Source organism: Scomber japonicus, chromosome 12, assembly GCF_027409825.1.
Source record: "Scomber japonicus isolate fScoJap1 chromosome 12, fScoJap1.pri, whole genome shotgun sequence".
NCBI lineage: Eukaryota > Metazoa > Chordata > Actinopteri > Scombriformes > Scombridae > Scomber > Scomber japonicus.
In genome coordinates this window covers 34,698,684-34,713,683 of record NC_070589.1, presented here as the reverse complement: position 1 = coordinate 34,713,683, position 15,000 = coordinate 34,698,684, and the positions used below count along the sequence as shown (strand labels likewise).

General features: G+C 47.8%; 1 protein-coding gene across 1 annotated transcript in view; it reads right to left on the bottom strand.

Annotated features, from left to right (window-relative positions):
• Positions 1–15,000, bottom strand: part of rasal2 (RAS protein activator like 2) — an 85,484-nt gene that overhangs the window by 5,424 nt on the left and 65,060 nt on the right. Inside the window, exons 6-14 of the mRNA XM_053329478.1 lie at positions 14,815–14,913; positions 13,604–14,158; positions 12,235–12,379; positions 8,875–9,019; positions 6,237–6,476; positions 5,280–5,481; positions 2,877–3,079; positions 921–1,851; positions 641–781 (exon numbers count right to left, since the gene is read on the bottom strand). Coding sequence (XP_053185453.1) covers positions 641–781; positions 921–1,851; positions 2,877–3,079; positions 5,280–5,481; positions 6,237–6,476; positions 8,875–9,019; positions 12,235–12,379; positions 13,604–14,158; positions 14,815–14,913 — 2,661 coding nt within the window. The remainder of the gene's footprint in view (positions 1–640; positions 782–920; positions 1,852–2,876; positions 3,080–5,279; positions 5,482–6,236; positions 6,477–8,874; positions 9,020–12,234; positions 12,380–13,603; positions 14,159–14,814; positions 14,914–15,000) is intronic.

Genomic DNA, 15,000 nt, shown 5'->3' with positions numbered 1-15,000 from the left:
TTAAAAGGTTCAATATTCATCACTATAATACTGCAGTACTTTTACTGTAATACTGCATACTACATCACTATAATACTGCAGTACTTTTACTGTAATACTGCATACTACATCACTATAATACTGCAGTACTTTTACTGTAATACTGCATACTACATCACTATAATACTACAGTACTTTTACTGTAATACTGCATACTACATCACTATAATACTGCAGTACTTTTACTGTAATACTGCATACTACATCACTATAATACTGCAGTACTTTTACTGTAATACTACATACTACATCACTATAATACTGCAGTACTTTTACTGTAATACTGCATACTACATTACTATAATACTGCAGTATTTTCTCCTCCAGATGAGTTTGAGGCTTCATTGATCTGATGAACGCTGCCTCCTGGTGGCTGAGTCAGGTCATCGCTCTGTTTCACATCAACTTTTAGTGTTTGTGTGTGAAGAGATTTCTAGAAACGTGAGTCAGTGAAACCAGAACGAGACGATCAGAGAGAAGAGGAGAAGCTGAATGTCTCAGTCTGTTTTTATTCAGTGTTGTTTATCTAGTTTGGGTTTGAATGAAGCTGCTGAACTTTTACTGTAATGAAATCTTGTTCGATAGTTTTTGGAGCTTTTACCTTCTCAGTGTTCCTGCCCTCCTCTCTGCTCCTCTCTGCTCCTCCTTCCTCCTCCTCGTACTGGCCGTTGTTTAGCACCCAGGCTGCCGTCCTCTCTACTGGAGACATCGCCACGGCAACCGGCTCCACCGGCGACGCCACCTGCACACACACACACACACACACACACATCAGTGACATCACACACACATCAGTGACATCACACACACACCTGTAACTCACACTTCAGACTCCTGACAGTGTTACAGCTACTTCCTGTGATGACATCATGCAGCGGTACCTGTGGGGGGGGCAGCTGCGGCGGCGGCTGCTTGGCGGCGCTCCTCGGGGGCGGAGCCACGTTCTCCACAGACTGCTGGCGGAGGATGTGTGTGGGGGGGGGCTCCGTGTTGGCGCTGCTGCTGCTGCGGAGCGAGGAGGTGTGAGGGACGGAGCGCGGCGTCCTGGCCCCCCCTCCCCTGCTCTGCTGCTCCACCTTCACGATGTGGGCGGTGCCGGCCGTGCTGATCTGCCGCGGGATGGCGACGGCGGTGGCCGCCCCGGGCGGGAGGTCGGGGGGGGCGAGGCGGCGCGGCGTCAGGCTCTCCTCGCTCTGAGCGCTCCGCCGGCCCCCGAACTCGTCCAGGCTACTGCTGGACGCGGCGCGACCTTTGACCCCCACCTGGCTGCCGAAGTCGTCGGAGTTGCTGTGGCTGTTGTGCGAGCTCTCCGTGCTCAGGTTCTCGGAGCTGGAGTCGTGGCGCGGCGAGTGGGCGGAGCGTGCCAGGCTGTGGGCGGGGTTACTCAGGTGGTACACGGGGTTCTGGAAGGACAGCGGCTGCAGGCTGCGCTGCTGACTCAGCGACTGCAGCGGACGCCTCACCTGCGGAGCGCTCTGCGGCTCTCGGACCGCCGCTCGGCTCTGGTGCGGCGCCGGCTGGGGGGTGAGAGGGTTGGAGTGGGCGTAGGTGTGGGGGGGAGGGGCGTGTCCGACGGAGGCCTGGGAGCCGACCCTGCCGAGGCGGGGCGGGGCCTCGTGGTGCGGCGGCGGCCCCGCGGCGCTCTGAGCGTCCTGCAGGTCGACCAACGAGACGCTGCGGCCGTTAGGAAGCAGACGCTCCTCCTGGTCGGAGAAGCTGCTGTGAGCCGACGGGAGCTGCTGAGCCAGCAGGGGGCGCTGCGACCGGACATAATCCTCCATCAGCTCCGGAGACTGCAGGCTGCGGGACTTACTGTGGCGGCAGGAAGAGACACGTTAACATCAGACTGTGATTATTAAACCTGTCTAACATTAAGATGATGATACTCAGGTTCAATCACATCTCAGTCTGATTTGACTCCTGTCGTCTCTTTTGACTGTTCTTTCCTTCCTCCTTCTTTAATTTTTCCTTCGTGCTTCCCCATCTCCCCTCTTTCTTTGCTCCTTCCTCCTTCCATACTTCCTTCCTCCCTCCCTCCTTACTCCTTTCCTTCCTCCCTCCTTTCCTTCTCTCCTTCCTTCCTTCCTCCCTCTTTACTCCTTTCCTTCCTTTCTTCCTTCCTCCCTCCTGACTCTTTCCTTCTCTCTCCCTCCTTCCTCCTTTCCATCCTTCCTTCCAAAGTTTTTATGGTTACACCACTTAGACATTTTTACCATAATCCTCTAATATATTCTCCTTCCTTCCTTCCTTCCTCCCTCCCTCTTTACTCCTTGCCTTCCTTTCTTCCTTCCTCCCTCCTTACTCCTTGCCTTCCTTCCTCCCTCCTGACTCTTTTCTTCCTGCCTTCTTTCCTTCCTCCTTACTCCTTGCCTTCCTTCCTCCCTCCTGACTCTTTTCTTCCTGCCTTCTTTCCTTCCTTCCTTCCATCCTTCCTTCCAAAGTTTTTATGGTTACACCACTTAGACATTTTTGCCATAATCCTCCAATATATTCTCCTTCCTTCCTTCCTTCTTTCCTCCCTCCCTCCCTCCCTACCTTCCTTCCCTCATTCATTCATTCCTTCTGTCATTCCTTCCTTCCTTCCTTCCTTCCTCCCTCCCTCCCTTCCTTCCTTCCTTCCAAAGTTTTTATGGTTACACCACTTAGACATTTTTACCATAATCCTCTAATATATTCTCTCTAAATGGATTAAAAGCAGAAATTTGATGCTGGGTCCACAAAAAAAGAATGTGTGAAGTTATTCATACGTTTATTTTCACATTTTAACCCTTTAAATTTAAACTAAACCTCATGAAGCTTCATATAAGATATAAATAAAGTCACAGCTGATTGGTTACCTGTCGGCTGGGTCCTCAAAGATTCGCTGTAACCCTGACGACAGGCTGCCGCTGATGTTGTGGGCGGAGCTATGATGATCCTGGAAACGCCGCAGCTGCTGCTGGACCGGCGTCGGCGCCGCCAGGCAGCGAGAGATATCTCCCAGAATCCTCGGCAGCGGGCCCAGCTTGGCTACGGTGGCCTGCAGGAAGGAATTTTCACCCTGGGGTCGGCGTGTGTGTGTGTGTGTGTGTGTGTGTGTGTGTGTGTGTGTGTGTGTGTGTGTGTGTGTGTGTGTGTGTGTGTGTGTGGATGGGAGCACCAGGATGCGGTGGTGGTGGAGGTGAGGGAGCGAAACCAACATGGCGGCAACAGAAAGAGACGGCCAGAAAAAAGGAAGTGAACAGAAGGAGGAAGAGGAAGAGGAAGAGGAAGAGGACGAGGAAGGGGGGGGAAGGAAAAAAAAAACATGAGGGAAACTTAATGGAAACAAAAACCAAAACAATGAGAACAACATGCTGCTACCGAACAGAACCAATCAGAGCCATGCTCAGGTGAGGGGGGGGGGGGAGGTCCAGGCGGGGGGGTCAGGGGTCAAGGGTCAGGGGTCAGGGGTCGGGTGAGGGGGGGTTAGGTCATGCGGTGAGGCTTCAGCCACGCAGCGTTAATGTGGTTAAATGACCTGAAGTGACCTCTGCTCCTCATGTATCACACACACACACAGCAGCCAATCACATCAGTCACTGGTTGCTATGGTAACCAGGGACAGCAGCCAATCACTGATCAATGAGCAATCACATCAGTCACTGGTTGCTATGGTAACACACACACAGCAGCCAATCACTGATCAATAATCAATCACATCAGTCACTGGTTGCTATGGTAGCACACACAGCAGCCAATCACTGATCATTAACTGATCACATCAGTCACTGGTTGCTATGGTAACACACACAGCAGCCAATCACTGATCAATAAGCAATCACATCAGTCACTGGTTGCTATGGTAACACACACAGCAGCCAATCACTGATCATTAACTGATCACATCAGTCACTGGTTGCTATGGTAACACACACAGCAGCCAATCCCTGATCAATTATCAATCACATCATTCACTGGTTGCTATGGTAACAAACACAGCAGCCAATCACTGATTAATCACATCAGTCACTGGTTGCTATGGTAACACACACAGCAGCCAATCACTGATCAATTATCAATCACATCAGTCACTGGTTGCTATGGTAACACACACAGCAGCCAATCACTGATTAATCACATCAGTCACTGGTTGCTATGGTAACAAACACAGCAGCCAATCACTGATTAATCACATCAGTCACTGGTTGCTATGGTAACACACACAGCAGCCAATCACTGATTAATCACATCAGTCAGGAGGTTGCTATGGTAACCAGTGACTGATGTGATTAATCATTAATTAATATTTTCTATCATTGATCAATTTATTGATTATTTTCTGGATTAATGTATTAATCACCTGAAGCTGAACACGAGAAAACCTGATACACACTCAGTAACACACACACACACACACACACACACACACACACACACACACACACACACACACACAGATACACACTCAGTAACACACACACACACACACACAGATACACACTCAGTAACACACACACACACACACAGATACACACTCAGTAACACACACACACACACACACACACACACACACAGATACACACTCAGTAACACACACACACACACACACAGATACACACTCAGTAACACACACACACACACACAGATACACACTCAGTAACACACACACACACACACACACACACACACACACACAGATACACACTCAGTAACACACACACACACACACAGATACACACTCAGTAACACACACACACACACACAGATACACACTCAGTAACACACACACACACACACACACACACACACACACAGATACACACTCAGTAACACACACACACACACACAGATACACACTCAGTAACACACACACACACACACATACACACTCACAGATACACACTCAGTAACACACACCTTGTCTAGTTGTGACACACACACACACACACACACACACACACACACACTCACACACACAGATACACACTCAGTAACACACACACACACACACACACACACACAGATACACACTCAGTAACACACACACACACACTCACACACAGATACACACTCAGTAACACACACAGACACTCACACACACAGATACACACTCAGTAACACACACCTTGTCTAGTTGTGACACACACACAGATACACACACACACACTCTCACACACACACACACACACACACACACACACACACACACACACACACACACAGATACACACTCACACACTCACACACACACACTCAGATACACACTCAGTAACACACACCTTGTCGAGTTGTGACACCACCTCCCACAGCAGCGCGTGCAGGACTGAGATTTCTCGGCCGAGGTCGATGTAGCCTTCGAAGCCCGGCGTGTTCGTCAGCGTTTCCTGGTTCGAGATCTCAGACAGGAAACGCATCATCCCCGCCCACTCGTGCTCCAGGAAGTCGTTCATGAACGCCATGTACTCCTCTTTGTTCCCAAACCTGCGTCCAATCACAGGGCAGGATCAGAAACACTTTCATCTCCTCTCAAAAATATAAATTAGGATTTACGTAATTTTTCAAAATAAAACAGAAGATTAATGCAGTTTTTCAAAATAAAATGGGAGATTAACATAGTTTTTCAAAATAAAACAACAAAAGAAGACTGTTTTATTTTGAAAAATGACAAAGATGAGTGTAGTTTTCCAAATTAAGACAACAAGAAGAAGGCTTGTAGTTTTTCAAAATAAAACATGATGAGTGTACTTTTCAAAATAAAACAGAAGATGGGTGTAGTGTTTCAAAATAAAATAGAACAAGATGGTGTAGTGTTTCAAAATAAAAGTAAGGATGAATAAGAGCGTAGTTTTTTCCAAAATAAAAAAGAGGATAAGCATAACTTTTCAAAATAAAACAGAATATGCGTGTAGTTTTTCTAAATAAAATAGAAGTTGAACATAGTTTTTCAAAATAAAAGTAAGGAAGAATGAGAGCGTAGCTTTTTCCTAAATAAAAGAAGAGGATGAGCATAGCTTTTCAAAATAAAATAGAAGATGAACATAGCTTTCAACACAAAACAGAAGAGGAAGAAGATGAGTGTAGCTTTTCAAAATAAAACAGAAGAGGAAGAAGATGAGTGTAGCTTTTCAAAATAAAACAAGAAGATGAACATAGTTTTCAAAATAAAACAAGAAGATGAACATAGTTTTTACAAATAAAACCAGAAGATGAGTGTAGTTTTTCAAAATAAAGCGTACTTGGTGAAGTTGGCGAGGTTCTGGATGACCTTGGCGATGAGCGTGAGCGTGCGGGACGTGCGGTCGTCGGGGTATTCTTGCATCAGGCTGAAGAGAGACGGAGACATGATGGCGGGACACAGGAAGCGCAGGAAGAGAGACGCGCTGATCAGACGCTTACTGATGTCCTGCTGATGACCTCGAGACACACACTGCTGCTTCCACGAGGAGAACACCTCCTTCAACTCCCTGGGGAACACACTGAGGAGGAGGGGGGGGGGGGAGAGGAGGAGAGAGAGGGAGGAGGATAGGGAGAGGAAGAGGAGAGGAGAGGAGGGGAGGGAGAGGAGGAGAGAGGGAGGAAGAGGGGGAGGGAGAGAAGGAGGTTGGAGAGAGGGAGGAAGAGGAGGAAAATGAGGAAAGGGAGGAAGAGGAGAAGGAGGAGGGGGAGGGACAGGAGAGGGAGGGGGAGGAGGAAAAGGGGGAGGAGGAGAGGAGGGGAGGAGGAGGAGAGGAGGTTGGAGAGAGGGAGGAAGAGGATGAGGAGGAGAGGAGGTTGGAGAGAGGGAGGAAGAGGATGAGGAGGAGAGGAGGTTGGAGAGAGGGAGGAAGAGGGGGAGAGGATGAGGAGGAAGGGGGGAGGAGGAGGAGGGGGGAGAGGAGGAGGAGGAGGAGGGGGGAGGAGAAGGAGGAGAGGAGGGGGAGAGGAGGCGGAAGAAGAGGGAGAGAGGGAGAGGAGGGGGAGGAGGAGAGGGAGGAGGAGGAAGAAGAGGAGGGAGAGGAGGAGGGAGGAAAAAGAGGAGAGGAGGAGGGAGAGGAGAGAGGAGGATGAGGAGGAAGGGGGGAGGAGGAGGAGGGGGGAGAGGAGGAGGAGGAGGAGAGAGGGGGGGGATAGGAGGAAGAAGAGGAGGAGGAAGATTAAAACGCTGACATGAGCATAAATATTCAGACTTAATTGATCAGCTGGTTTCTCGTTAACTGATCATTAATTAATGTTAACCAGTCAGCAGAACTGCTTCATTAACATAAAGGCCAGTTTAACACTGCGAGTGTATACTGGGAGCTCTGGTGTACTGGTGTAGTGTATACTGGGTGTAGGCATGGCCGGTTACCGGTTTTAAGGTAAACCACGGTATGAAAAAGTCACGGTTTCAAAACCACTAAAATGTTCCGTCACACCGTTCCTGTGGGTATGAGCGGGTTTTTTAAATGAGACGTCTGGTCAGAGAGAGAGTGGAGGTCCCTCAGGTCGTGTGCAGCTGCAGCGTGAAGTCCAACCCCTCCCGTACTCCTCCCGCCCCTCCCGTACTCCGGTTGCTGTTACAAGCAGGTAGCTCTGCAGGCTGTTGCAGCGTGAAGTCCAACCCCTCCCGTACTCCGGTTGCTGTTACAAGCAGGTAGCTCTGCAGGATGTTGCAGCGTGAAGTCCAACCCCTCCCGTACTCCGGTTGCTGTTACAAGCAGGTAGCTCTGCAGGCTGTTGCAGCGTGAAGTCCAACCCCTCCCGTACTCCGGTTGCTGTTACAAGCAGGTAGCTCTGCAGGATGTTGCAGCGTGAAGTCCAACCCCTCCCGTACTCCGGCTGCTGTTACAAGCAGGTAGCTCTGCAGGCTGTTGCAGCGTGAAGTCCAACCCCTCCCGTACTCCGGTTGCTGTTACAAGCAGGTAGCTCTGCAGGCTGTATGATGGCTGAAGGAGGCGAGCCCCCCGAACCCCCCCCCCCGCCCCCCCCGTCTAATAGGACCAAGTCGGCTGTATTTATACTTCGGCTACCGTAAAAAGACAGACGGCTGCGGCTCGGAGGAAGAAGGTAACGGACAGTAGCAGCGTGAGGAGGAAATACATCCTATACTGTATGATAATGAGCAAGTCTCCAAAAACTGTTGAGATTCAGTTTAAGCTCCTGCTGCATTTATTTATTTATATTTATCTTAGATGTGTTATGTGTTATGTCGTGACTTGAGTTGCAGGTTTAGCCTCAGTTAAAGGACTGCACTTATTTTATTATTTTTAGAAAGATTTCAGTTATTATTTATTTTAAATACATATTTACTAATGCTCCATCATGTTCTATACATGTTTAAAAATAAAATACAGACATTTCAAAATATCAAAATTTATAGCCGTAATCATAAAACCGTGAAACCGTGATATTTTTATCTAAGGTTATCACACCGTCAGAATCTCATAACGGCCCAGGCCTAACTGGGTGTACTGGTGTAGTGTATACTGGGAGCTCTGGGAGTACTGGTGTAGTGTATACTGGGATCACTGGGAGCTGTGGTGAGTGTGTACTGGGAGCACTGGTGTAGTGTATACTGGGAGCACTGGTGTAGTGTGTACTGGGAGCACTGGTGTAGTGTATACTGGGAGCACTGGTGTAGTGTATACTGGGAGCTGTGGTGTAGTGTATATTGGGAGCTGTGGTGTAGTGTATACTGGGAGCTGTGGTGTAGTGTATACTGGGAGCAGTGGTGTAGTGTATACTGGGAGCTGTGGTGTAGTGGTGAGTGTGTACTGGGAGCTGTGGTGTACTGGTGTAGTGTATACTGGGATCACTGGGTGTAATGATGAGTGTATACTGGGAGCTGTGGAGTAATGGTGAGTGTATACTGGGAGCTGTAGTGTAGTGGTGAGTGTGTACTGGGAGGACTGGTACCAGTAGGAGTTGATGATCTTGCAGAAGGCGAGCTCGCAGCACATCTTCAGGTTGCTCTGATGCTCCGTCAGCTCGCTGCTGGAGCAACGACTCGGATCCACCTCACAGTTCTCATCCGACTCATACAGAGCCTTGATGAACTCACCTGGAGACACACACACACACACACACACACACACACACACACACACACACACACACAGACACAGACACAGAGACAGAGACACACACATTTTATTACTCTAATACAGGGATGACTGAGAGCAGGACAGAACAGCTAGCAGGTGTGTGTGAGCTGCTCCTCATCGAGAAGAGCTTTTAGAAGTATGCTGGGAGAAATGGTTTATGTGTGGTTGAATATTTATTCGAGTTAAAGTTGATAATGCAACAAACATGTTGCTTGTTTTTAGAGCAGAACTTAACAATCTGTTGCTTAAAGTGCATCTGACATTTTACCATACTAGTGTGTTGTCTTTGCATGATAAAACATTTTATTTTATGTAGAAAAAATGGAAACCATGGCAGTCTTCTTTTACAAATTAAACACTTTATTTCAATGACTATTTTTTAGAGTTTATTGTTTTCTTAAAAAAATATTAAAATGAGTTGACAAGGAACCAAATTAACCTACTAACATTTTATTTTACATTTAGTGATAACCAAATTATGTCTATTTGGCTTGTAATAGTATTTATCATCAGGGCTGTGTTGTAGATGTTGATGAAAGCCTTTTGTAATTATTTTATTTATGCTTACATATTTATGTTCTTGTTTTTATTTAGTTATGTTCTGCAATACCAATTGTTAATTTGTTAATTTTGTAAATAAATGTTTCTTTTTTTGGTTAAATTGAGACTTGTGTAATATTTGTTATCATTGTGTCATTTTTATCATGTAAATGGAGAAAAAGCAATATCGGCTTCAAAAAGATCGGCAGCACATATCGGCCATCGGCCTTAAAAAACCTGTATCGGTCAACCTCTAGAACACATGAACACTAACAGCATGTGTGTTAATATAAACTCTGATCTGTAATCAGTTTAACAGTCTGCTGCTGACTTCCTGCTTCCTGTCAGCATAGAATCTGCAGTTTCACACTTTAACACGTTTTATTAAGATCAGCTGACTCAGCAGGAACACACGACTCTCTGAACATGAACAGAAATAACTTATAATAATATTAATATCTGTATTTTCCCCCCTTTCTTCCCTCCTCCTTTCCTTCCTGTCTTCTTTTTCTCCCTTCCTTCCTTCCTTCCTTTCTCCCTTTCGTCCTTCTTCCTTCCTTCCTCCTTTCCTTCCTTCTTTCCTTCCTCCTTTCGTCCTGCCTTCCTTACTCCCTCCTTCTTTCCTCCCTCCCTCCCTTCCTTTTTCCCTTTCGTCCTTCTGTCTTTCCTTTCCTCCCTTCTTCCCTTTCCTTCCGTCTTCCTTCTTTCCTTTCCTCTCTTCCTTCCTTCCTCCCTCCCTCCTTCTCTCTTTCTTTCGTCCCTTCTTCCTTCCTCCCTTCTTTCCTTTCCTTCCGTCTTCCTTCTTTCCTTTCCTCTCTTCCTTCCTTCCTCCCTCCCTCCTTCTCTCTTTCTTTCCTCCCTTCTTCCTTCCTTCCTTCTTTCCTTTCCTTCCTTCCTCCCTCCTTTCCTCCCTTCTTTCCTTCCTTCTTTCCTTTCCTTTCCTCCCTTCCTCCCTCCTTTCCTTCCTTCCTTCCTTGACTCGAGGACAACAGGAGGGTTAAGATCAGCTGACTCAGCAGGAAACAAACGACTCTCTGAACATGAACAGAAATAACTTTTATAATATTAATATCTGTATTTTCCCCCCTTTCTTCCCTCCTCCTTTCCTTCCTTCCTTCCTTCCTTTCTCCCTTTCGTCCTTCTTCCTTCCTTCCTTCCTCCTTTCCTTCCTCCTTTCTTTTCGTCCTGCCTTCCTTCCTTCCTCCCTCCCTCCCTCCCTCCCTCCCTCCCTCCCTTCCTTCTTTCCTCCCTTCCTTCCTTCCTTTTGTCCTTCTGTCCTTCCTTCCTTCCTCCCTTTCTCCCTTTCGTCCTTCTGTCCTTCCTCCCTTTCGTCCTTCTGTCCTTCCTTCCTTTCTCCCTTTCGTCCTTCTGTCCTCCCTCCCTCCCTTCCTTCCTTCCTCCCTCCCTTTCGTTCTTCCTTCCTTCCTCCCTTACTTTAACACGTTTTATTAAGATCAGCTGAGTCAGCCAGAAACACGTGACTCTCTGAACATGAACAGAAATAACTTTTATAATAATACTAATATGTGTATTTCCTTTCTTCCTTCCTCCCTCCTTTCCTCCATCTGTATTTAGCAGCTCTGTGATGTAATAATATTAATATCTGTATTTAGCAGCTCTGTGAGGACTGATCTATTTCCAGCTGGACTATTAATATGTAGTTTGTAGTTTTTAGTGACGGCAGGTCTCAGGTCACATCCAGCAGAGTCTCAACTATTTATAATCTTATAACAGCTGATTAACGATGCATCTAAAAATAAACAAACAGAGACCTGCATCAAAGTGTTAAAGCTGCTTTTATATCCTGATTCCTGCTGAGCTCAGGTTTATATTAATAAACCTTTTTATCTCAGAAACATTAAACTCTTTATAATAAAATAATACATTATCTGGTTTCTTTTTGTTGCTTCAGATCAGATTCACATTATTACTGCTGCAGAAATAAAACAGAAGAATTAAGAATATAAATAAATAATAAATAAACTAAAGTAGTAATATTATATGAACATTATGTAGCAGATTATTAATGAAGACTTTTAGTTCAATAAATTAAATTATTTCCTAAAAATTCATTTAGAAGAAAAAGAACAAGTGTGTGTGTCCAGGTGTGTATCTAGATGTGTGTGTATACAGCAGAGGAGTCAAACTCATCTTCATTCAAGGGCCACATACAGACCAATTTGATCTGATGTGGGCCAGATCATTAAAAAGATGGAAGGAAGGAAGGAAGGAAGGAAGGAAGGAAGGAAGGAAGGAAGGAAGGAAGGAAGGAAGGAAGGAAGAAAAGAAAGAAAAAAGATGGGAAGGAAAGATGGAAAAAAGAAAGAAAGGGAGGAAGGACAGATGGAAGGAAGGAAAAAAGGAAGAATGAAAGGGAGGAAGGACAGAAGGAAGGAAGGAAGGAAGGAAGGACAGATGGAAGGAAGGAAGGAAGAAATGGAGGGAGGGAGGGAGGAAGAAAGGAAAGATGGAAGGAAGGAAAGTGGGCCGGATTGGATCCCTCACAGCGGGCCGGTTCTGGCCCACGGGCCGCATGTTTGACACCCCTGGTATAGATGTGTGTGTGTGTGTTTGTCTGTGTGTGTGTGTGTGTGTGTGTGTGTGTTTGTGTGTGTGTGTGTGTGTGTCTCACCCAGAGCATCGTGTAGATACTTCTGTCCGACCAGCTTCAGATATTCTTCGATAGCTTTAGTCGCCAGCGTGTTTTCTCTGAAGATCAGAACGTCGTGATCAGCGCAGCGATCCACCTCTGACATCACCAGGTCTGTCAGGAAGTCCTGCACACCAACAGGAAGTGACATCATCTCATTAGTATTATTACTATTTATTTCTTGCCTACAAATGTCCAACCCCGCCCATAATCTACATCTAGGGGCCAAACGGAGCAGTACCACCGGAAACCATGGGGGGGCAGTGTTGCTGTCACTACTCCATACGTAGCTCTAGTGAGACACGAAGAAGAAATAACACTGGAGGAACTTTTTGAGGAAAGGTTGTGTGAGTTGGTTAGAAACTTTAAACATATGGTTTTTGTCTTTTATGCAAGAGGAACATTATCTATATCTCCTCCACAGTCGCCATGTTGGTTATGACTCTGTGCTGCCCCCTGGTGGATGTATTGACTCTGTGCTGCCCCCTGGTGGATGTATTGTTTGACTCTGTGCTGCCCCCTGGTGGATGTATTGACTCTGTGCTGCCCCCTGGTGGATGTATTGACTCTGTGCTGCCCCCTGGTGGATGTATTGACTCTGCGCTGCCCCCTGGTGGATGTATTGACTCTGAGCTGCCCCCTGGTGGATGTATTGACTCTGAGCTGCCCCCTGGTGGATGTATTGTGTGACTCTGTGCAGCCCCCTGGTGGATGTATTGTTTGACTCTGTGCTGCCCCCTGGTGGATGTATTGACTCTGTGCTGCCTCCTGGTGGATGTATTGACTCTGTGCTGCCCCCTGGTGGATGTATTGACTCTGTGCTGCCCCCTGGTGGATGTATTGACTCTGTGCTGCCCCCTGGTGGATGTATTGACTCTGCGCTGCCCCCTGGTGGAGGTATTGACTCTGCGCTGCCCCCTGGTGGATGTATTGACTCTGCGCTGCCCCCTGGTGGATGTATTGACTCTGTGCTGCCCCCTGGTGGATGTATTGACTCTGTGCTGCCCCCTGGTGGATGTATTGACTCTGTGCTGCCCCCTGAGGATGTATTGACTCTGTGCTGCCCCCTGGTAGATGTATTGGGCCCTGACTCAATGAGTAATGAGACTGGGCCCTGACCTTTGCCCTGCTGGTGCTCTGCAGGATGTATAAGTGTGAGTCAGTGAGTAATGAGACTGGGCCCTGACCTTTGCCCTGCCGGTGCTCTGCAGGATGTATAAGTGTGAGTCAGTGAGTAATGAGACTGGGCCCTGACTCAGTGAGTATTGAGACTGGACCCTGACCTTTGCCCTGCCGGTGCTCTGCAGGATGTATAAGTGTGACTCAGTGAGTAATGAGACTGGGCCCTGACCTTTGCCCTGCCGGTGCTCTGCAGGATGTGCACTAAGGCGCAGGCCATCTCCTCCTTGTTCTTGACGCTGATGACGGGCTCCAGCACCGAGCACAGCATGCTGTAGTTATTAGTGATGAACTCTGCGAACTCCTTGTACTGCTCCATGGGGAGGATGGAGATGGTCTGGAAGCGGGACTTGATGCGGATGGACGGGCCCCCCCCCTTGGCCTTGCTGGTGGTGGGGGTGCTGACCGGGTACCACTTCTCCACGAACTGCCGGCCCGTCACTCCGGCCACGGGGATGTTGACCAGACCCACGTAGTTGTTCTTGTCCTTCTTCTTCTTCTTGTCCAGGTCCCGGTAGATGTGCACGGTGATGCTGTGCATGGAGGGGAGGCCGCAGAAGTCAAAGTACTCGCCCCAGAACAGGCTGTCGTGCCGCGTCTTGCTGGTGGTGCGAGCGTACAGGACGTCGTCCAGACAAAGCTCGCAGAAGTATTTCTTCTTAGGCGGCAGATCTTTGGCCTCGATGATCCAGAGACGCAGCAGGTTCTCCGCCCGGCGACAGTTGTCCTGGAAACGCAGATATTAGTCGTTAGCAACGAGGATGGAGAACGTTTAAAAACCCAATACATGAACCATTTTAACCCTCCTGTTGTCCTCGAGTCAGGGAAGGAAGGGAGGACAAAGGAAGGAAGGAAGGATGGAAAGGAGGGATGAAGGGAGGAAGGGAGAATGGAAAGGGGGGAGGAAGGAAGGGAGGAAGGAGGAAGGAAGGAGGGAAGGACAGAAGGAAAGGAAGGACAGAAGGAAAGGAAGGGAGAGAGGAAGGAAGGAAGGGAGGATGGAGAGGAGGGAGGAAGGAAGGAGAGAAGAAAGAAGGAACAGTAAAAACAGACGGATGAAGAGAGTGTGAGTGTGTGTGATGAGGAGTGTGTGTGTGTGTGTGTGTGTGTGTGTGTGAGTGTGTGATGAGGAGTGTGTGTGTGTGTGTGTGTGTGAGTGTGTGTGTGATGAGGAGTGTGAGTGTGTGTGTGTGTGTGTGTGTGTGTGTGTGTGATGAGGAGTGTGAGTGTGTGTGTGTGTGTGTGTGTGTGTGTGTGTGTGTGAGTGTGTGTGTGATGAGGAGTGTGTGTGTGTGTGTGTGATGAGGAGTGTGTGTGTGTGTGATGAGGAGTGTGTGTGTGTGTGTGTGTGATGAGGAGTGTGTGTGTGTGTGTGTGTGTCACCTTGTTAGGCTGAATGGTTCTCCGCAGGTTTTCCATCCACTTGTCTCTCTCTGAGGCTGAAGTGCAGCTGAAACACTTACTGCCACCTGCGTAGGTCACCTGACACGAGAGAATGACATCATCACACCATGACATCATCACACCATGACATCAGTACGGCATGACATCATCACGCCATGACATCAT